This window comes from Doryrhamphus excisus, chromosome 8, assembly GCF_030265055.1.
Source record: "Doryrhamphus excisus isolate RoL2022-K1 chromosome 8, RoL_Dexc_1.0, whole genome shotgun sequence".
NCBI classification, from domain to species: Eukaryota; Metazoa; Chordata; class Actinopteri; order Syngnathiformes; family Syngnathidae; genus Doryrhamphus; species Doryrhamphus excisus.
This window is the reverse complement of record NC_080473.1, coordinates 21,266,458-21,287,992: the sequence shown is the minus strand read 5'-3', so window position 1 is coordinate 21,287,992 and position 21,535 is coordinate 21,266,458. Positions and strand designations below refer to the sequence as shown.

Sequence of the window (21,535 nt, the reverse complement as noted above, 5' to 3'; positions counted from 1 at the left end):
ACTGTACATTTAATTAAAAAATACTCTTCACATTGCTGAAGCTAACCAATCGTTTACGGAAGTGACGTCACCCTAATTAGCACGAGTCTTTTTGTTTTGGTTAATGAGTACTTACCATCGCATACAGGCCGCGATGACATATTACGTCTTGTAGTTTTTCCATTTATATTATACTACTGTATATTTAATTAAAAAAATACTCTTCACATTGCTGAAGCTAACTAATCGTTTACGGAAGTGACGTCATTTAATAAGCCCCGGTCTTTTTCTTAGTGCTTACCTCCGTCAACAGGTCTCTTTTGAGTTTTTCATTTGTGTCACATTACTGTGGCATTAATAGCCGATCATATTTTTAAACATATAGCTATATAGTATTATCTTTTCCATAAATTAAATACATCAATCAGTGTGAAAATATTTTATGCAACACTCATTAAAACTAGAACGGCAATTACCAACTGAACACTGGAAATGCAAACAAACAATGAAAACAAACACAATCCCCTTATGGACAAAACTAAGTAAAAAATCCTTAAAGATAATTTATTTAACCTATTTACAATATAATATAATATAATACAGCCTACTGTGGGTAACACCTTAATGGGAATCACAGACACGCAAGGCCTGCGTGTCAATCATGGCAAGCTCTTCATCGTTCACCCATTCCTCCTCTGCAGGGGCTGGGACAGGTTTAGGGGCTGGGGTCTGTACAGTTCTTAAAGTGCTGGGTGTCCCAGATCTGCGAGGAGGATTGAAGGTTTTCTTTACAGCAGGTGAGGCCCCTGGGCCCTGATTGAACAACGGAGGAGGAGGAGGAGACGGCACACGAGAGAGGAAGTCCAAAGCTCTTCTCCTCTTCAAGCTTTTTGGGTCTTTCTCTGTGTATTTGTCAGGCAAAGGAGGGTTCCTGCTCGCAGGAGTGAAGCAGCCCAGGCTTCGGACTGGCTGATGAGCTGTTGTCTGCATAGGGACACAGTTTGTTAGGAACGTGCCGCAGCTTGTAAAAACATCACGTTTACCTTCATGCATTGATTGTCGGAAGCAAATGTGGGCGTTTTAGGAGGCACAGCAGGGGAGCACACGGAGCTGCGGACATTGGACTTCAGTAGATGTGAGAGTTTCTCCTCGGCGGAGAGAAAGAAGTCGTTTTGGTCCTTTAAAAGAAGGCAGAAATGAACATGACAGTCTGGAATTAAACAAAAAAAATGCATTGTAGCAACATTGTAGCAAGTTCACAGCGGCGCTCGGTACCCGGAGCAGATTCCTGAGCACGTCAAGGGACTCTTGAAGATATGCTTCTTTGGGGTTGGTGGAGAAGTTGGTGAGATCTCCAGCGTACACAACCGGAGTGGGATGAAGGGACTGGCCTCTCAGCTGGAGGTTGCTCAGCGCCAGCAGCACACGAGGCTTCACCACGTCCACCAAGCCGGTTTGAAGCAGGCTGCTGAAACAGCGAACTTTAACAAAGTTCAGTTTCTGGTCAGCCAGATAAAACGCAGGAGATGGACCTGTGCCATAAAAGAGAATGAGATATTTATTGTCATTCTTAAAAAGGCAAAAAAAAAAGACTAAAATAGTCCGCACCTTGTCCATCAACAACAGTGACGATACATCCGGTGAGATCAACCTCTCCGCAGAGAGGCTGGAATTGTGAGTCTTGAAGGTCCACAAAGTTGGTGGACACTCTGGGTTGAAAACGCACCGACAACCATTTTGGAGAAGTCTGAATGAAAAATAAAAAATCTTAGCATTTAGTTTGTAAATGCTAAATCAACAATAAACACGAGTTATTAGATGACCTGGATATGTTGAAATAGTGTTTTCTTGGTGCCGGTCAACTGAACCGATGCAAGACCACTACGCTTCCGCCCATCCGAAGTGGCCAGATTGTAGACTTTGTATCGACAGCCTTCTTTCAGTAACGCCTGCAGGTCAGAGGACGGCCGCCACAGGTTCAATTGGTGGACTAAAAACAAAACAAACATATATAAAAACCTTTGATACGATTAATCATGACATCCTAATAACTAAATTAGAAAGTTAGTTCTGAACTGGGTCAAAAACTACTTAGCTGACAGGAAGCAATACGTACAACTAGGAGAATACACATCTACAAGTTCATATATTACATGCGGAGTTCCCCAGGGGTCAACACTGGGACCAAAACTGTTCAACTTGTACATCAATGATATCTCCAAAGTCACTAAAGACTTAAAGCTGGTATTATTTACGGATGATACCACTGCTTTTTGTTCCGCAGGGTGTACAGACGAAATGTAATGTACGAAAAATATTAATTTAATCAAATTAAATTAAATCAAATTAAATCAAATCAAATCAAATCAAATCAAATCAAATCAAATCAAATCAAATCAAATTTAATGTAATTAAATTAAATTTAATGTAATTAAATTAAATTTAATGTAATTAAATTAAATTAAATGTAATTAAATTAAATGTGATATAATTTTAATTTAATTAAATTGAATTAAATGTAATTAAATTAAATGCAATTTAATTTAATTTAATGAATTTACTTCGGTACGAGGTGCATTATTAAAAAAAACAAAAAAAAAACCTTAAACTATATTAGGAAAGCAGGAAGTGAACAAATGTAACAGTTACTGATTGTAAAAAGTACCAGATGGAGGGGTAGGATTTAATAAGCTTTGCTTCTTCCTACTCCTTTTGGACATGTGGAACTGGGAACTGATTATGGGATGCACTCAATTGGAATCTGATGCATGTTGAAATGAAATCAAACCATTACCATTACCATATATATGTGTAGAAAACAAGGAGTCGTGGGGTGTGTGGAGGTTGTAACAACTCACTGTTGCCAGTTGGATTCAAGGAATCGGCGACGCAAAGTCTCCAAACGGGGGTGACGTCTCGTTGAAGACAGCCGGCTTTGCCGTCTTCCGCCTTCTCCAGAGCGCGACGATAGCGGTCCTGCAGCTCGGCCTGCTTCTTCTCCATCAGTGTTCGCCTGTACGCCTGCAGGGTCTCCAGCTGCTGTGCGCTCAGATGAGCCTGGAAGAAGGATAATAAAAATATATAGTAATAACTAGGGGTGCAATGGAACATAGTGGTATGCTAATAGCTACTAATACACTTACCTCAAGGCCAGCTAGGTCTTCTCCCACTGCTTCATAAAGCTCCTGCCCGTCCTGGAGACCTGAAACCTCCTGATGACAGAGACTCCGTTTCTGATGTTGGCTCTCTGCAAAAGACCAAAAAGTAAGATGTGACTGCTACACCAAAGGAAGCGTTTCCAAGTTGGATCAGTTTCCGAGTCCTACCCTTCTCCTCCTCTTCAAATTGTGCTTGAATCTTCGCAATGAGCATCTCTGTGGCCTTTTGTTTGTGGCTGCTATAGCGAGCCACCTCCTTCTCTTCGGCACGGGCCGAGCGGAACACGACACCTTCATCTTGCTTCCTCTCCATCCACTGGAAATACAGTATGTGGTGTTACAACGCCGTCAGGGCTCTACATCAGGGGTCTCATATTTTTATATTTATAAATAATATTTATATTTATAAATAAAAATATAAAAATACCAAGTGCTGATTTTGCACATACATATAAATATATAAATCTAAAATATATATATATATATATATATATAAATACAAATAGATTTTTATATTATTTTTAAATATAAAAATATATTTATATAAAAAAAATTAAAAATATATATATTTATATAAATAAAAATATATTTATATATTTTTTATTTGTATTTTTATATTATTATTTATTTATTATTATTTATAAATAATATTTATATTTATATAAATAAAATATATTTATATTTTTATTTATATATTTTTTTATTTGTATTTTTATTTATAAATATAAATATTATTTATAAATATAAATATAAAAATACAAAAAAATATTTATTTATATAAATATATATTTTTAAAATATTTTTATATAAATATATTTTTATATTTAAAAATAATATAAAAATCTATTTGTATTTTTATATATATATATATATATATATATATATATATATATATATATATATATATATATATATATATTTTAGATTTATATATTTATATGTATGTGCAAAATCAGCACTTGGTATTGGATCTAATCGGTGGTGTTTCATTGTGACCACTTCAAATTGCAAGGATTGGTTTGCAAATTACCACCGGAATTTCGCAGTTTTTTTATTTTTATATTTTTATTTTTACTTTTTATATTTTTTTTATATTTTGATTTTTATTTTGATTGATATATACTTATAAATAAATATTTATATTTATTTATTTTTCGATTTATATATTTATATTTATGTGCAAAATCAGCACTGGCCGTATAACTTTATGGGAGCAATTTGGGGAAGACGCTCGGTCCACCAACATCCAAACGCACCTGCATGGGGTAGCTTCTGAGCACCACCACGTCCATGCATCCAACAGGCCCGCCATTGGGGTACAGAGAGGAGAGAGGCAGCAGAAAGGGACGAGGATCTCGGTAAAATCCTAGCTTAGCATCCCAGCGTGCTGGTCTACTGCTGTTGGCAAAAATCTAAAAAAAAAAGACAATAATAAGATGAATTGTATTTAGAAAATGATAGAGATTTTAACGTACCTTCAACATGAGTGATTCGGGCGCGTCCAGAGGCGAGCAAGCCTGCTGAGACCCCACCAGCTGAGCACCGTGGACCATGATCTTCCCGCCCACGGCCAGCCGACCTTTGACAAGCATGGCGCTCAGCGGTTCATCCAGCTGGGCTTTGATGGCGTACCAGCCGTCTGTCAGCCACACCACTGAACACAGGTTCTCCACTTGGACCCGGGTGCTGCCCACTTGTGGGGGCTTGGCCTCGTTGCGGTTTTGCTGCGAGACGATCCCGCACACGCAGAGAACCAGGGTTTTGGCTGAGGTGTCGTCGTGTTCCATGATTTTCCTCAGAGCCGGCCTGCGGCTGTGGTCCACCTCCACGTCATACCTGACAGTGCACAAAACATGCATTTGTGATGGGGAGTTGAACGCTGAGAGACGAGCATTGTGCAATATACTTGCTAATTAATCACAATGTGATCAAAGAGAGCTATGTTTTCTTATCTGCTTTCTCATGGTGCTACAAATTACACTAAATTAAACTTTTTTTCACCCCAAAGAATATAAAAAAACAGCTGAGCAGTTTGATTACAATGTGGTCCCATAGAGCTGTTTTTTTTCTGCTTTCTCATGCTCTCCAAATCATTATTTGGATACAAGGATGAAGAGTCTTGAACCAGTCATGATGTGCTATATATATCACTATATTGACACGCACTATGGTACCCATTATGGCATTGGATGCTCATATCACCCAGTACTTTGGTACGAGGTGCATTATTAAAAATAAAAAAAATAATAAAAAAATAATAAAAAAATAAATAAGTAAATAAATACATAAAAAATAAAAACCTTAAACTGCATTATGGAAAGCAGGAAGTAAACAAATGTAACAGTTAGTGATTGTAAAAGTACTCAATTTTACATTTCATATCACCTCGTACTTCGGTATGTGACAAAAAAAAAAATACAAATTAAAAAATAAATAAATAAAACAAATAATAAAAATCAATAAAATAAAAATTAATAAAATAAAAATTGTTTAAATTAATAAAAAAAACAAAAAAAAACTTAAACTGTATTATGGAAAGCAGGAAGTGAACAAATGTAACAGTTAGTGATTGTAAAAGTACTCATTTTTACATTTTACAGTTACTATGGTACCCATTATGTCATTGTATGGTCATATCACCTCCTACTTTGGTAGGTGACAAAAAAAAAAAAAAAATCAATAAATTAAAAATTAATAAAATAGAAATTGTTTAAATTAATAAAAAATAAAAAAAAACTTAAACTGTATTATGGAAAGCAGGAAGTGAACAAATGTAACAGTTAGTGATTGTAAAAGTACTCATTTTTACATTTTACAGTTACTATGGTACCCATTATGTCATTGTATGGTCATATCACCTCCTACTTTGGTAGGTGACAAAAAAAAAAAAAAAATCAATAAATTAAAAATTAATAAAATAGAAATTGTTTAAATTAATAAAAAATAAAAAAAAACTTAAACTGTATTATGGAAAGCAGGAAGTGAACAAATGTAACAGTTAGTGATTGTAAAAGTACTCATTTTTACATTTTACAGTAACTATGGTACCCATTGTATTGTCATATCACCTTGTACTTCGGTATGTGACAAAAAAATTATTACAAATTAAAAAAAATAATAAAAAAACAAGAATAATAAAAATCAATAAAATAAAATTAATAAAATAAAAATTATTTAAATTAATTAAAAACAAAAACAAAAAAACCTTAAACTGTATTATGGAAAGCAGGAAGTGAACAAATGTAACAGTTAGTGATTGTAAAAGTACCAGATGGAGGGGTAGGATTTAATAAGCTTTGCTTCTTCCTACTCCTTTTGGACATGTGGAACTGGGAACTGATTATGGGATGCATGTTGAAATGAAATCAAACCATTACCATTATTCAAGCAACCAAATACGGGCCCACCTGTACTTGAGCTGTAGGAGAACTCTCTCCGGGGTCAGGCAGAGACTGCCCATTGTTTGAGGGAAGGATCTCTCCATCGACGCCAACTTCCACACGATCCATCTGTAGTGGTTGTACACCCACTCCTCACTCAGCAGTTTGGGATCCACACCGGGCGTGTCGCACAACGCTCTACAGGAGTAAGACGTCCAGTAATAATATTCCATGATTGCACATTTAATGCAGCTTTAAAGCGTACCTGTAAAACTGCTCTTTGCCTGCAGTCCCGTCCCTGCTGGGAACGAGGTGACCGCCATCGGCAAGTCGTACGGCGCCTTTATCTGCAAAGGCATTCTTATTGTAGAAGTGTTGAAGATTGAAGCGGAACGCTTCGGCGGTCTCGCTGGTGATCTGTGACACATGCCGATGAACTCCATATTCATACAGCTACAAAAACAAAGCCAATATGTCATGTGAACACAAACGCAGCATTCAGTGAACATATTCAAACCGTACCTCTTTTTGGGTGTACTTGACCGGGGGCTTCCCACCGACCGCTTCTTTTAAACATGTCCTTACGAGTCCTGATGTTTTAGTTTGGAATAAGCGACCGGGTAACGGTCGGATTGGGTGGCGCTTCTTCTTCATGATGCGCATGTCTTGCATGTCTCGTGCCAATTCGTTGTTCTCTAGCATCATTTCTGTTATTAAATCACACATGAGGAATTATTGACTTGTAGGGTTGCCATATTTGTCCAAATTTTTTTTTTTTTACCTTGACTCCTGTTTATATTCTCCGCTCCATGACAGCTGGAGGGGGTCTGATTGGAGACAGGATTAGGGTGTTCTGACGCTGCGGTATGAAAGTCCTTACCGCTCACGTGTGCAGATCGACATACGTCCACGTCTTCTGCACAAGTTTTTGTGGAGCTCTGCTGGATAATACTTGGTTTCTTGAAGGGAGGAACAAATGACGGAGGCGTGCTAGCGTTGCCGTTTCGGCACACGTTGCTCTGCAGCGCCTGTTTCTTCTTAAAAAATGGAGGCGCATATGAAGGAGACTTCGGAAAAGGCAAACTGCTGCCTCCTGCTGTTGAGTTGCGCCGTGTCGATGTGATCTCCACGTAGCTCACCCCATCTCTGTGATGAATGAATGTGCGTCACATGCATGCAACGATCGGCTTATGAGCATAACAAGAGAGGAAAGCTCACCTGTGTGGCCGTGTGATGTTGGGACGACGAGAGGCGCCGTACTTGAACACCGGCCTGTCCTTCATTACACCTTAAATATCAATATTCATTACATTCATGAAAAGTACACTTGAAGAAAATTCTAAATTTTGATGTTAATTAATGAGAGAATATATTACAAAACAGTATTTATTACATTTTATATTACCTATACCAGGGGTCTCAAACATGCGGCCCGCGGGCCAAATGTGGCACGCAGGACACTACTTTGAGGCCCGCGCAAGTTTGATATGGATGCTGTATGGTATCATGTACCCAGAAAAAATTATTACGTATGATTCATGTTCATGTTAAAGGTTAAATAACTGTTAATAGTTATCCTCCCTATCCGTGTGGAAGTGGTAAGTTTTTGGCTATTTAAGTTGAAAGGAAATAACTTGAAGGCTACCGTTTAGGTGGCTAGCTCTCTAGTTTGCGAGTTAGCATGTGTCTCAAGACCCTGCAGTTGCGCAATATGTTGTAAATAAAAAGAGTGTAAATGTGACTATAGTCGTGTTTTGTCATGTCTACAGGGCTCTAATAATGCTTTGTTCATTTTAATATGAAAAAAAATAATTTGTCTACCCACCAACTATATGTGCTTTCTTAAGTTTTTATTATTATTATTATTATATTTATTTATTACTGATTGATTGATTTTCTTTATTCTTGATTTGTTTATTTTTCATCTTATTTTGTGCAGAAAAATAAAAATAATAATTAAGATATCAGAGCTTTTATTGTAGAAAATCGGAACCAAATCACTGAAAAAGTTTGTATATTTTTCTGTTTTTAATAAATGCATTTTTATTTTTTAGAAAACCTGATGCGGCCCAGTCTCACCCAGACCCTAGCTCCAGTGGCCCCCCAAGTAAATTGAATTTGAGACCCCTGATTTACGGCATGTATATAACCAGTAATTAGAGCAGTAATTACCATTTGGAGAACTTGTTTGTGGATAGAGTCTTGATCCTCTTGGAGTGTCGAGAGTTCTGTTGACAGTTCTGTCAAATTCTTCCAGTAGGCTTCTTTTTAGAGGAGGCTGATCTGGATTATTATAACACAGCACATAATAGTTCATGATTGAAACTGGCATTCATAAATTCAGAATCGTGCCATTTTAGTAATTCATGCGATAATTACCGGTCAAGCCAGCATGTTCTGCTGATCTTTTCCCAGCTGTCTTGTAGGAGTGAGAGCTCGTTGGCTGTATACGATCTAATGTCATGGCGGATCCGGCAAGACTCTCGTCCTCCAGTAAAGCTTTGGTGCAGTCAAGTGCCTCCTGGGCCAGATATATCTGCTGCGTTTCAGTGCAGTCGCTCATGTCGAGGGACTGAAAGTTCACCACCGAAGCTTCTTCTGGTCTTTGGAGCTTAAGGGTGTCTCTTTGGTACATGTGCTTGACTTCACAGTGCAACATTTGCGGACGCGTGAGGACGCCCTTGTGTGCATCTTCTGGCTTTTCTTCACGTGAGTTTTCATCTTGAGTGAGCGCCGCCACTCGAGGTGTGTTCAAGGTTACTTTCATGTCTGTAACATTGGATATATTTGGAAGTGGGACATCTGCAAAAAGAGCTTTTACATTCAGGAGGGCGTCGTTGAGTTGAGGACGCTGGGATGCAGTATTTGTTTTGTGTTGCAAATCGTTGCATTCGTTTAGCAGTATTGTTGCTTTGCCATTAGCCGTCTTAAAGCCGGTATCTTTAAGTTGGGGTGCGTCATCTGAGCCTTCAACCGGGACGCTTTCATCCAGCAGGGACTTTACTCTTGCAATTGCTTCATTAGATACAAGAACTTTTTTGCCACTAGCTGTGCAAAAGCCACCACCATTATTATTGGATGTGGATGCATTGGGGTCAGATTCAAGGACATTCAAGGTCATTTTGCCACAGATTTTGTCATCGTCTTCATGGCACTCAAAGAGTGATGTCGCCGTCTTGAGTGCTGCACACGAAACAGACGCTCCTTTGTTGCTGGCTGTCTGGAAACCGGCATTTTTGCAATATTGCGCTTTGTCCAAGCCCTCAAATGCGATGCTTTCATCCAGCAGGGAATTTGCTGCATCATCACACACGGGTACCTTTTTAGCACCATTTCTGGACGGGGTTGAATCTGCTGGATTAAACACACTTAACATATTTTCAATGACTTGCTCTTCATTTTCATCGCAACCACTAAAAAGGGATTTGGCGTTTTCGAGAGCGGCAGATGAAACAGCGACTCCTTTGCCGCTGGCTGTCTGGAAGCCAACGTTGTTATGATGCTGTGGTTTGTCCAAGCGCTCATCCAGAAGGGTCTTTGCTGGCGTCATTGCATCATCAAACACAAGCACCTTTTTGCCTCCGGCTGTGCAGAATCCACCACCGTTAGATGTAGATGCACGGGGGGTTGAATTCTCCAAATGTGAAGTATTTAACAGATTTTCACTGGATTTGTCTTCATCTTGATTGCAGTCGCTGAAAAGGAATTCCGCCTTCTTGAGAGCGGAACATGAAACGGAAACTCTTTTGCCGCCGGCTGTCCGGAAGCCAACGGGCGCTTTTGTCAGGCTTTCATCGGATTTCATGGGATCGGATAAATCTGTCACACTTTTGGGATTCTCCACAAGAGGACTACTGAACATGTTGCCGCTGGCTTTGTCCTCGTCTTTGCCGGAACGGAAGACTGATTTTGCCTTCTTGTCCTCGTCTTCGCCGGAACGGAAGACGGATTTTGCCTTCTTTTCCTCATCTTCGCCGGAACGGAAGACGGATTTTGCCTTCTTGTCCTCGTCTTTGCCGGAATGGAAGACTGATTTTGCCTTCTTGTCCACGTCTTCGCCGGAACGGAAGACTGATTTTGCCTTCTTGTCCTCGTCTTCGCAGTTTGGTTCACCCTCAACTCCATCGAGCAAGGATTTTGCTTTCTTAAGAGCGAAGGAAGACACCGCAACTCTTTTGCCGCCGGCTGTCCAGAAGCCAACGGGTGCTTTTGTCAGGATTTCATGGGTGGGATCGGCTAAATCTGTCACACTTTTGGGATTCTGCACAAGAGGACTACTGAACATGTTGTTGCTGGGTTTGTCCTCGTTTTCGCCAGAACGGAAGACGGATTTTGCCTTCTTGTCCTCGTCTTCGCCGGAACGGAAGACGGATTTTGCCTTTTTGTCATCATCTTCGCAGGAACGGAAGACGGATTTCGCCTTCTTGTCCTCGTCTTCGCAGGAACGGAAGACGGATTTTGCCTTCTTGTCCTCATCTTCGCCGGAACGTAAGAGTGATTTTGCCTTCTTGTCCTCGTCTTCGCAAGAATGGAAAAGGGATTTTGCCTTCTTGAGAGCCGCACAACAAACAGAAACTCTTTTTCCGGCAGCTGTCTGAAAGCCGACACTCTGCAAAATGTCCTCCTTGTTGTTTTGCAAACTAGCTGAGACGCTGGAAGCGTGGAATCCACTGTCGCTACGGGAACCAGAGCCGGTGTTCTTCGGTGAGAAGGGCGGTGGAGTTGAAGACTGATTTGCATTGTCCAACGACGGAGACTGCAGGTTTTTAATGTCGCTGCGTCCATTGGCTTTGGGAACATTTGTAACAAAGTCTACATCTACACAAGATTCCGTCTTTTCCATGTTGTTGTTGTTATTTCCTGCCATTTCGAGCATCATTCCACCGGGAACGGATGACGCCTCAAGGAGAGAGCTGGTCGACCGTTGCTTCCCACGAGCAGACAAGAACTCGCCTTCGCTTGGTCGTGAATGGAGGGTCTTGGAACCGTTTGGTTCACCCTCAACTCCATCGAGCAAGGATTTTGCTTTCTTAAGAGCAAAGGAAGACACCGAAACTCTTTTGCCGCCGGCTGTCCAGAAGCCAACGGGCGCTTTTGTCAGGATTTCATGGGTGGGATCGGCTAAATCTGTAACACTTTTGGGATTCTCCACAAGAGGACTACTGAACATGTTGCTGGGTTTGTCCTCGTCTTCGCAGGGACGGAAGACGGATTTTGCCTTCTTGTCATCATCTTCGCCATAACGGAAGAGAGATTTTGCGTTGTTGTCCTCGTCTTCGCAGGAACGGAAGACGGATTTTGCCTTCTTTTCCTCGTCTTCGCCGGAACGGAAGACGGATTTTGCCTTCTTGTCCTCGTCTTCGCCGGAACGGAAGACGGATTTTGCCTTCTTGTCCTCGTCTTCGCCGTAACGGAAGACAGATTTTGCCTTCTTGTCCTCATCTTCGCAGGAACGGAAGACGGATTTTGCCTTCTTGTCCTCGTCTTCGCAGTTTGGTTCACCCTCAACTCCATCGAGTAAGGATTTTGCTTTCTTAAGAGCAAAGGAAGACACTGAAACTGTTTTGCCTCCGGCTGTCTGGAATCCGCTTGGCTGATGGTCTACAGCATGGAGCGCTGGTCCTTGTTTTGTTTGTGTGCTTGCGTCTTCCTCCTGCAGAAGACGTTTGGATTTTACGATTGCTTCGGCTGACACCCCCACGTTCCTCCCGTTGGCTGTGCAGAATCCAACAGGATCCAGTGAAGAAGGTGCGGCGTTGGTTACAGGTTCAGTCCTCACAAGATGCTGTTCTACATCTGAATCAGTGCAGTCTTTAAAAAAAGCCTTTACCTTTTGCCTCGCCTTGGACGAAATCGAAATAGTCTTCCCACCGGCCATCCGGAAACCACGTGGACACGCATCCGTTTCTCCGAATCTTTTAAGGGCATTTTGAACAGGTTTGACTGATGAAAAGTCACCTTGAATAGAATCCACTGATCTGTCATTGCCAAATGTCACATGATTTTCTTCCCGGTGGTTTCTCGGATATCCATCACTTTTCCTCCAAGTGCTGAAACATGTTTCGGAATCCCTCACAATGTTTCCGTCAGCTGTTTTGAATCCGCCTCTTCCAGGTATGAACTCAGAAGAAGCGGAAGTCACGTTGTTTTCCTTTTTAATCAAGCTGGGCGAAGAATCGAGCGTAGGTTTACTTGCGACATAGGATTGTTCGAGATTAGCTTGTTTTTCTGCATCAAAACTATCATCAAAATCTATCCCGGAAAGAAAGTCGGCGTCAAGTTCTTTGTCTGCTTTCGGGGATATGGTGCCGGTTCCCTTGCCTGATTGGTTGGAGTTTGCGGTTCTGAACTGAGTGAATTCAAACTGGCTGTCGGCTTCTTCTAGGAGCGTGCAGAGCTCTGTCACGTCGGCCTTCTGGGACGCGGTCAGCTGGGAGTCATGCTGGTTTTGGACACAGACTGACGCCAACGCAGGAACTTTGATGGTTTGATCGCTGAGAAATGTTTGAGCTGATGCGTCATCACAGTTTGGGTCTTTACTCGTACACTCCAAAGCGGTGGTCCGTTGTTGACTTGGACCCGGTTTATGCGAGCTCGGGAGAGCAGAGGACGCAGTCACATGCGACACGTCAGCACCGGCTGACAGGAAGCCGCTGTCACCCGCCGCGCCCTCCACGATGGACTCATTGTGGGAGTCATCGAGGCTCGCTTGCCGTTTGGCGTTCTGGCGAGCCACCTTCATTGCCGTGAGACATGCCGAAGGAGAGAAGGCATCGCCGCGAGGAGGATGACGCCGCGGTGCTTTAGGTGGTGCGACCGAGTTGAACGTTTGACTGAAATCTTGCGCAAATGCTCTGCAAAGCTGCGACATGTCCAGATCGTGCGCGCTTGAGCGATGAGAGGGAGGCGGCGCTTCTTCCTGTTGTTGAGGGTTGTTGCTGAAGTTAAAACCGTTTGCTTCATCCCTGGCTTTTGGAATCTGCTCACCATGGAGGTCAAAGCCTGAAATAACATAAAACAAATGGTAAAAATGTTACATCGGCTCTTTTCTACTGAAAGCGCTTGGACGCTGCTGCCTGGTTCGCCGACCGATGACGCAGCATTAGGAGCAACCGGCCCAAAGATACTTTGACATGGTCATTGTGGGGCTGAGGATCAAACTAGCAACCCTTTGATTGAGAGTTCACCACTCTACCACATGCAAACTGTACATTGGAAAAATATATACATTTATTATATATATTCAATAAAAAGTCGAATCGCTTTTTATTATTATTATTTATTAAATAATTATTATTAATTAATATTTTTATTATTAATTAATTATAATCAAGTAACAAAATTAATTAATTTTGCTACTCGAAATGTTGAGATGTTTTTTTTTCCATTTGACAACACTTATTGGAAAAATATATACATTTATCATATATATTTAATAAAAAGTCGAATGGCTTTTTATTATTATTTATTAAATAATTATTATTAATTAATGTTTTTTATTATTAATTAATTATATTATAATAATTATTGTTGTTACTCCAAATGTTGAGATGTTTTTTTCCCATTTGACAACACTTATTGGAAAAATACATACATTTATCATATATATTCAATAAAAAGTCAAATTGCTTTTTATTATTATTATTTAATAAAGAATTATTATTAATTAATATTTTTACTATTAATTAATTATAATCGAGTAACCAAAATAATTATTTTTGTTACTCAAAATGTTGAGATGTTTTTTTTTTCCATTTGACAACACGTATTGGAAAAATATATACATTTATCACATATATTAAATAAAAAGTCGATTGGCGTTTTATTATTATTATTTATTAAATAAATATATTTGTATTATTAATTAATTAGAATCAAGTAACAAAAATAATGATTTTTGTTACTCGAAATGTTGAGATGTTTTTTTTTCCATTTGACAACATTAATTGGAAAATATATACACATTTATCATATATATTTAATAAAAAGTTGAATGGCTTTTTATGATTATTTATTATTATTTATTAAATCATTATTATTTTTTTCATTATTGATTAATTATAAAATAAATAATTATAAAATCATTATTTTTGTTACTCGAAATGTTGAGATGTTTTTTCTTCCATTATTATCTTATTGGAAATGTATATACATTTATCATAAACATTTAATAAAAAGTCAAATGGCTTTTTATTATTAATATTTATTATTATTATTTATTAAATAATTATTATTAACTAATATTTTATTATTAATTCATTATAATAGAGTAACAAAATAATTATTTTTTAAATATATACATTTATCATATATTTAATAAAAAGACGGATGGCTTTTTATTATTATTTATTAAATAATATTAATTAATATTTTTTATTATTAATTAATTATAATCAAGTTACTCGAAATGTTGAGATATATTTAATAAAAAGTGGAATGGCTAAATACCTTGTGTGGAGCTGTCCTTCAGTCTTTCTTTCTCAATGGTGTAAACAAATGTCCTCTTTTTCCTGATCAATCCTGAGTTGGGTATAATCAAAGATGACCTGACTGGCTGATCAGACAAACATTGACTCCCCATTTGTGCTGTGCATTTATCTCGTATTGCGGCGACGCGGGTTTCCACGGTGGTGGCAGGAATCTCAGATAACCTCAATGGGGACCACTGGGAGTGTCCGGCCGCTTCACTTTTCACAGGACTTTTTTGAGCGGGCATTCCGCATGCCTCCACGTCAGATTCTCCTTGCTCGATGGGTGCAGTCTTGGAGTCTGCGGCACTGCTGTCACGCTCTTCCGCCAGAACGGATAGTCTCCTTTTGCTTCTTTTCACCTTTCTCAGTGGCGAATGACTGCTAGTGAAAAACACTGACAGCGTGTTTTCAGCCCCCTCAAGAACACTGGCGACTGTGCGGCGAAGTTCCCCGTCCTGGATAGCGTCTGGGAGCTTCTGTCTCCAGACGTCACTGTTGTGGTTCTGGGAATTTTGAGGAGACTTTGGGGAGTCAGGATGAGGGCCAAACTCTGGAGGTTCGGCATCTGTCAGTCCAGAAGGTACAGTTAATGTGGATTGGATGTTACACTGAATCATAATAATAATTGTTTCTCATATTTTGTCAATTTCACAGTTCGTGGTGGCCCGCCACAAATAAATTTGGACTACCACAAAGCACGCGGAAATGACAGAGGGTGGAATTGAACCCTGGTCTCCGAGCTGTGAGGTCCGCGCGCTAACCACTAGACCGCCGTGGCGCCCCATAATGACAAATAATATGAAAAAATATAAAATTAACATACTTTTATTTTAAATCAGTATATAGTAATTAATGAACTTTTAAAATTATAATTATTGTCAAGAATAATTTATATATAATTAAATATATTTTTATAATAATTTAATATATGCATGTATTAATAAAACCGAATGTTTATTATTGTGGTTGTTGCTGTGGTGTACAAATGTAATTAATTATACAGAGACCATTTTTCTTGTTACTGTATAAAGCTATACGAGTGTTTCCCACAGGACTGCAATCTAGGTGTGGCAATGTTATCATTATGGGGAAAAAAAACGGCGTTTTATCAATGATGTTATCATCAAATTTGCATTATAGACCATGGTGCATGTGGAAAAAGTGAGTAAAAAAAATGCGGACTTTTGACTAGATTTATTTCTAGCAGTTTTTTTTTTTGGAAAAGTATCTAGAAGGGTGTGATTACTCGCTAAATACAACAACAAAGGCGACACCGACAACTACTGCCCAACATAAAATTGTTGTGAATGTATTAAAAAAATAATTAAAAAAAGCCTTTGCCAAAGAAACGCTGTGAAAACTTTCCGTATACATTGTACCCGTACATAGAAGGCAAAAACAAAGTAGTAGTACCTTGTACCAGCACAGTCGGGTCATTGCTGTGTGGCGATGTAGCGGCATTTCCGGATACATTTGAAAGAGAAGGGAAGAGCTTCCGAACAAACTGAGAAAGTAGGCAAAAAAGAATAAAATTATCCATAATTTCTGTGGCTTTATGTTGTGCATATTTTATGTTGTTATGAAATAACTCACCATAACATTCTTGTCCTCAAAGAACGGCACTGAGCAAGGACTTTCATCTCTTTTAGCTATTGGATTTAAAAAGATGATACAAGTTATTCCAAAGCTTGGCATCGAACATACGACAAACTACGCTGGTGATGGTGATGTGCTTACACAAAATCAAGGTGGATGGCAGAGCGGGTGGCGTATTCAGGGAGCTGGTCCATGATATGTCCGGGTGAATGTTAGCGCCGAGGCTTTCAGATATGTGCTGGGTGTAGCTAAGCTGCATGAGTTTTTTTTTTTTTTTAAACAAGAAAATAATAGAATTTTGTTATATTATAAAAAGTAATACAACATATATGTAGCGGCATTTACACTTGCACGCACTTTGTCCCCTTTTTGCATGCCAGTGAGTTAACTGCTGGAGTGAAATATGTGTGTTTTTCTTAAAATCGACAACATTTGTGGCACACGTAATTTCTCAAACACATCACGAACGCATCGCAACCTATGTCTAAACAATGCGGGCGGTGCTCATCAAAGCATGTCTCATTCACATGAATGGGTTAACTGACCCGGTCAGGTTTTTTTGAAATATCTTCGTAATAATTTTTTTTTTTTATCATTTCATAGTCCAGGTATTCCTCAAAAAACATGTTTTTGATATCACAACATTCACATTTTTAACTTGCCTTTTATACATTTTAAGAAATTTTAAGAAATCTTCTATAAGTGGGTCAAAAATGACCCGGTCAGGTTGTTTTCTTGAAATATCTTCATAATGAAAATTTTTTATCTTTTCATATTCCAGGTATTCCTCAAAAAACATGTTTTTGATATCATGCCATTCACATTTTTAACTTACTTTTTATACATTTTAAGAAATTTTAAGAAATCTTCCATAAGTGGGTCCAAAATGACCCGGTCAGGTTGTTTTCTTGAAATATCTTCGTAATAAATTTTTTTTTATCATTTCATATTCCAGGTATTCCTAAAAAACATGTTTTTGATATCACGACATTCACATTTTTAACTTGCCTTTTATACATTTTAAGAAATTTTAAGAAATCTTCCATAAGTGGGTCAAAAATGAGTCGGTCAGGTTGTTTTCTTGAAATATCTTAGTAATGACATTTTTTTATCTTTTCATATTCCAGGTATTTCTTTAAAAAGACATGTTTTTGATATCATGCCATTCACATTTTTAACTCACCTTTTATACATTTTAAGAAATCTTCCATAAGTGGGTCAAAAATGACCCGGTCAGGTTGTTTTCTTGAAATATCTTTGTAATGAAATTTTTTTTTATCATTTCATATTCCAGGTATTCCTCAAAAAACATGTTTTTGATATCATGCCGTTCACATTTTTAACTTATCTTTTATACATTTTAAGAATTTTTTGTTTTTGTGTTACGACCCCAACCTTCCATAAGTGGGTCAAAAATGACCCGGTCAGGTTGTTTTCTTGAAATATCTTCATAATGAAATTTTTTTTATCATTTCATATTCCAGGTATTCCTAAAAAAAAAAAAAACATGTTTTTGCTATCATATTACATTTTTAACTTACCTTTTATAGATTTTAAGAATTTTTTGTTTTTGATATCATGCCATTCACATTTTTAACTTCCCTTTATGCAACACACAATGGATCCTCCCATTTTCTATTGTTGTACGGGGTCATTTTCTTTTTCAAAGATGTAAAAAAGTGAAAAATGAAGATGTTTCTAGAGTGTAGGGTCCAGTCACTCGTGCATCGAAGGGTTAATAAGTGATCATAATAATACATAATAAGTGATGTCCTCTAGTCAGCAATCTTTTGTTGTAGTTTATGCCTCCTTCCTGCTCTTTCCGCAGCATGCACTGGACATAAGGTGTTCTTTAGAAGTTGTAAATAAGTTCTGCAGGAGCGTGGTCATTTCATGCCAATTTATACACCATTTTCGGTCACAAATTGCATGGCAAAGTGCCTAATTTATGCGTGACTAGTCTTCACGCTTTTTAGTTGTGCTATAACTAAACTGCTAAAAAACGCCGCAGCTAATTGAGAGACAATGCAGGGGCAAAATGTGCACATGTGCAAACGCCGCTTATGGCTGAACAAGGTGACTTACTGGAGATTTCTGCGGTGTATAAAGCAGATCTATACCATGGACGAGAACAAAAGCAACAAAATGACAGTGGTAATATTACATTTGGTAAAAATAAAAGTTGATTTAAATAATGTAGTGTTAAACTTACTAAAAAAGTCGTGAGTGTGAGGCTCTGCCTCTCCGTATTTTGAACCCGGTGCCCTGTGAAGTGACAACAAGAGTCAGTACAAATCCATCACCTGTTTCAAAAAAAAGTTTAACACATCTACTTACGTTTCTTTTGATGGATGAAACCAATTAGGGCTTCTTGTTGCCCATGGCAACGTTTCTTTTTCTGAGGGGGAGAAACAACCAGCTCAGTATAAATTTGTTGCATCACAAATTTGGCTTCTGCAAAAATAATAATGCTCAGTTTCATTATTTTTTCTTCATTATTGAACACTTTGTCGTGTGTTTGTGTCATATTGAGTCATATAGTAAAACTAAATTATGGTAATGTAATCTTTTTATTTCATTTGAACATGCATCAGATTACAATTGAGTGCATCACATAATCCTGTGGTCTCAAACTTGCGGCCCGCGGGCCAAATGCGGCCCGCAGGATGCTAGTTTAAGGCCCCCCATCTTGATATGAAAGTTTAATGTTAGTGCGGCCCGCGCAAGTTTGGTATCATGAACACAGAAATGATAGCTTTGTGCACGGCCGGACACAATTGACGTGATTTTTTCAGATGTAGCGATGCTAACTTGCTAATTGGGTAAAAGGGTTAAGTTTCATTAATGTTCATGTGGTTTATTAGTTTTTATTATTTGCTGTTATTATTTTATTTATGTATTACTGATTGATTTATTTTCTTTATTTTTTCATCTTATTTTGTGTAGTAAATAAAAATTAAGATATTTGAGAAAAGTGTAATGTTTTATCAGAGCTTTTCTCGTGGAAAACCGGAACCAAAGCACTGAAAAAGTGTAGGGTGTAGTAGAAGCAAAAGCATTGAAGACAGTTTTTTATTAATTTTTTTCTGTTTTTAATAAATATGTTTTTTTTTTGTTTTTTTTTTAAACCTGATGCGGCCCAGCTTCACCCAGGCCTTATCCCCAGTGGCCCCCGGGTAAATTGAGTTTGAGACCCCTGACATAATTAGTTCCCAGTTCCACATGTCCAAAAGGAGTAGGAAGAAGCAAAGCTTATTAAATCCTACCCCTCCATCTGGTACTTTTACAATCAGTAACTGTTACATTTGTTCACTTCCTGCTTTCCTGATATAAATATTTTTTTGAATTTTTGAATACAGTTTTATTTTATTATTTTTTAATTGTTATTTTTTATTTAAATTTTTAAAATATTTAAATTATAATTCTAATAATTTTATTTATTATTTATTTGTTCACTTCCTGCTTTCCTAATATAAATATTTTTTTGAATTTTTAAATACATTTTTATTATTTTTTAATTTTTATTATTTTTATTTAAAACATTTAAATTCTAATTCTAATAATTCTATTTCATTCATTTTCTACCGCTTTTTCCTCATTAGGGTTGCGGGGGGTGCTGGAGCCTATACCAGCTGTCTTATTTATTATTTATTTGTTCACTTCCTGCTTTCCGTAATACGGTTTGTTTGTTTTGTTTTATTTTGTAATTTTTTGTCCCATACCGAAGTATGAGGTGATATGACCACACAATTAGCTTCGTTACATTACCTTGTTCGTCCTCAGTGTCCGGTGAAAAAACACAAGCGCGTCTAAATACTTTTGGCGTTGAAAAAAGCTGACTTTCCACTGCTGGTTTCTCCAAAGGCGTCTTGAAATTTCCCTCCTGGTTTGCACACAGGTCCTCCTGATCCGAGGCGTTTCCCTCAAGTGCTGAAGCTTGCTGGGTCAGCACTTTGAACCAATCAGGGTCCACTGGTCCCAGTTCTGTCGTTAAAAACAGGCGAAAAATATAAGTTTAAGGCTTAAAATTAGGTACATCTGCACAATTGAATGAGTTCCAATACAAAATACTGACCCTTGATGAAACCTTTATCTATTTAGGGGGGTACTTATGGGGGAAGATGGTGTACTTGAGTGAAAAAGAGGGGATGTTGATGTGTGATACCTAGTGCGTTTATACTGTATGTTGACTTACCTGTCAAGACTTCTTCTGTCAAAGTATTGTACATGCTTCCTGGAGGAAAATCCATTCCCTGATACTTGGATCATTCCTATTTTGTCCTGTTTGTCCCACCTGCGGAAGCATGAAGCCAAACTTTAGCATTATGCGGTAATAAGAAGCTACGTTAACTTCTGCTCCAGTCCAAACAGATGCCAAACGCAGTGACCCCGACTGTATGTCGTTTACAACTGTAACTAATGCTTATTTTGTTTGTTAATGTTTAAAAAATACCACGTATCGTCTTCATTTCCTAATAATACTAATCGGACTGCTGAATTGGAATATAAGGGTACTTACCATTACAGCGAGGCACATTACCAACTTTCATAACGGCAAGACATTAAACGTAAAGGGTAAAAGTAAAGCCGAAATGTAGTGAGATTGGTAGAAATAAGTCAACTTTCACATGTAAAGTTATTTAAAGTAAACAACACTGCATCTAAGCTAGTTAGCAGGTTTGCAGAAAAAAATAAACCTCGCGCCATACGCCGGATACCGGAACTACTTGAAGTGCCTTCAAAATACGAGTCCAGGGTGCTTAAATGTAATTCAGCAACAAATAAAACTAAACGTTTTTGCATTAAAAAAATTAATATATTTTGTAGTTAAATGTATTTTTAATTATTATAAACAATATTGAACATTGTTGTTGCAGCTTTATTGCAAAAGGAATCTGGCGCCCTACGCCGGATACGGAAACTACTTTAACTAGCCTTCATAATAAGAGCC

The 21,535-nt window shown here is 38.1% G+C and overlaps 1 protein-coding gene across 1 annotated transcript; it reads right to left on the bottom strand.

Annotated features, from left to right (window-relative positions):
- Positions 1–413: 413 nt before the first annotated feature.
- On the bottom strand, positions 414–21,252 carry brca2 (BRCA2 DNA repair associated). Its single transcript, XM_058079423.1, has 27 exons — positions 21,104–21,252; positions 20,780–20,878; positions 20,353–20,568; positions 18,922–18,982; positions 18,797–18,849; positions 18,670–18,698; positions 16,726–16,837; positions 16,582–16,637; positions 16,402–16,492; positions 14,966–15,553; positions 8,897–13,519; positions 8,690–8,800; positions 7,736–7,805; positions 7,299–7,663; positions 7,040–7,224; positions 6,783–6,970; positions 6,545–6,715; positions 4,613–4,973; positions 4,394–4,549; positions 3,306–3,453; positions 3,123–3,226; positions 2,838–3,036; positions 1,803–1,969; positions 1,588–1,726; positions 1,255–1,511; positions 1,023–1,157; positions 414–963 (listed from the first exon to the last, which is right to left on the bottom strand). Exons 2-27 carry the CDS (start codon positions 20,832–20,834, stop codon positions 601–603), a joined length of 9,003 nt encoding a protein of 3,000 aa, XP_057935406.1. The 5' UTR covers positions 20,835–20,878; positions 21,104–21,252; the 3' UTR covers positions 414–600.
- Between the last annotated feature and the right edge of the window lie 283 nt (positions 21,253–21,535).

What these genes read in the sequence shown, in the direction of transcription:
- brca2 (XM_058079423.1), bottom strand. Translation starts at nt 20,834, where the DNA reads ATGGATTTTCCTCCAGGAAGCATGTACAATACTTTGACAGAAGAAGTC. An exon ending in GGCAAAGAGCAGTTTTACAG is followed by an intron (nt 6,716 to 6,782) that starts GTACGCTTTAAA and finishes TTACTCCTGTAG; the next exon opens with AGCGTTGTGCGACACGCCCG. An exon ending in TCAGAAGCTACCCCATGCAG is followed by an intron (nt 3,454 to 4,393) that starts GTGCGTTTGGAT and finishes CTGTATTTCCAG; the next exon opens with TGGATGGAGAGGAAGCAAGA.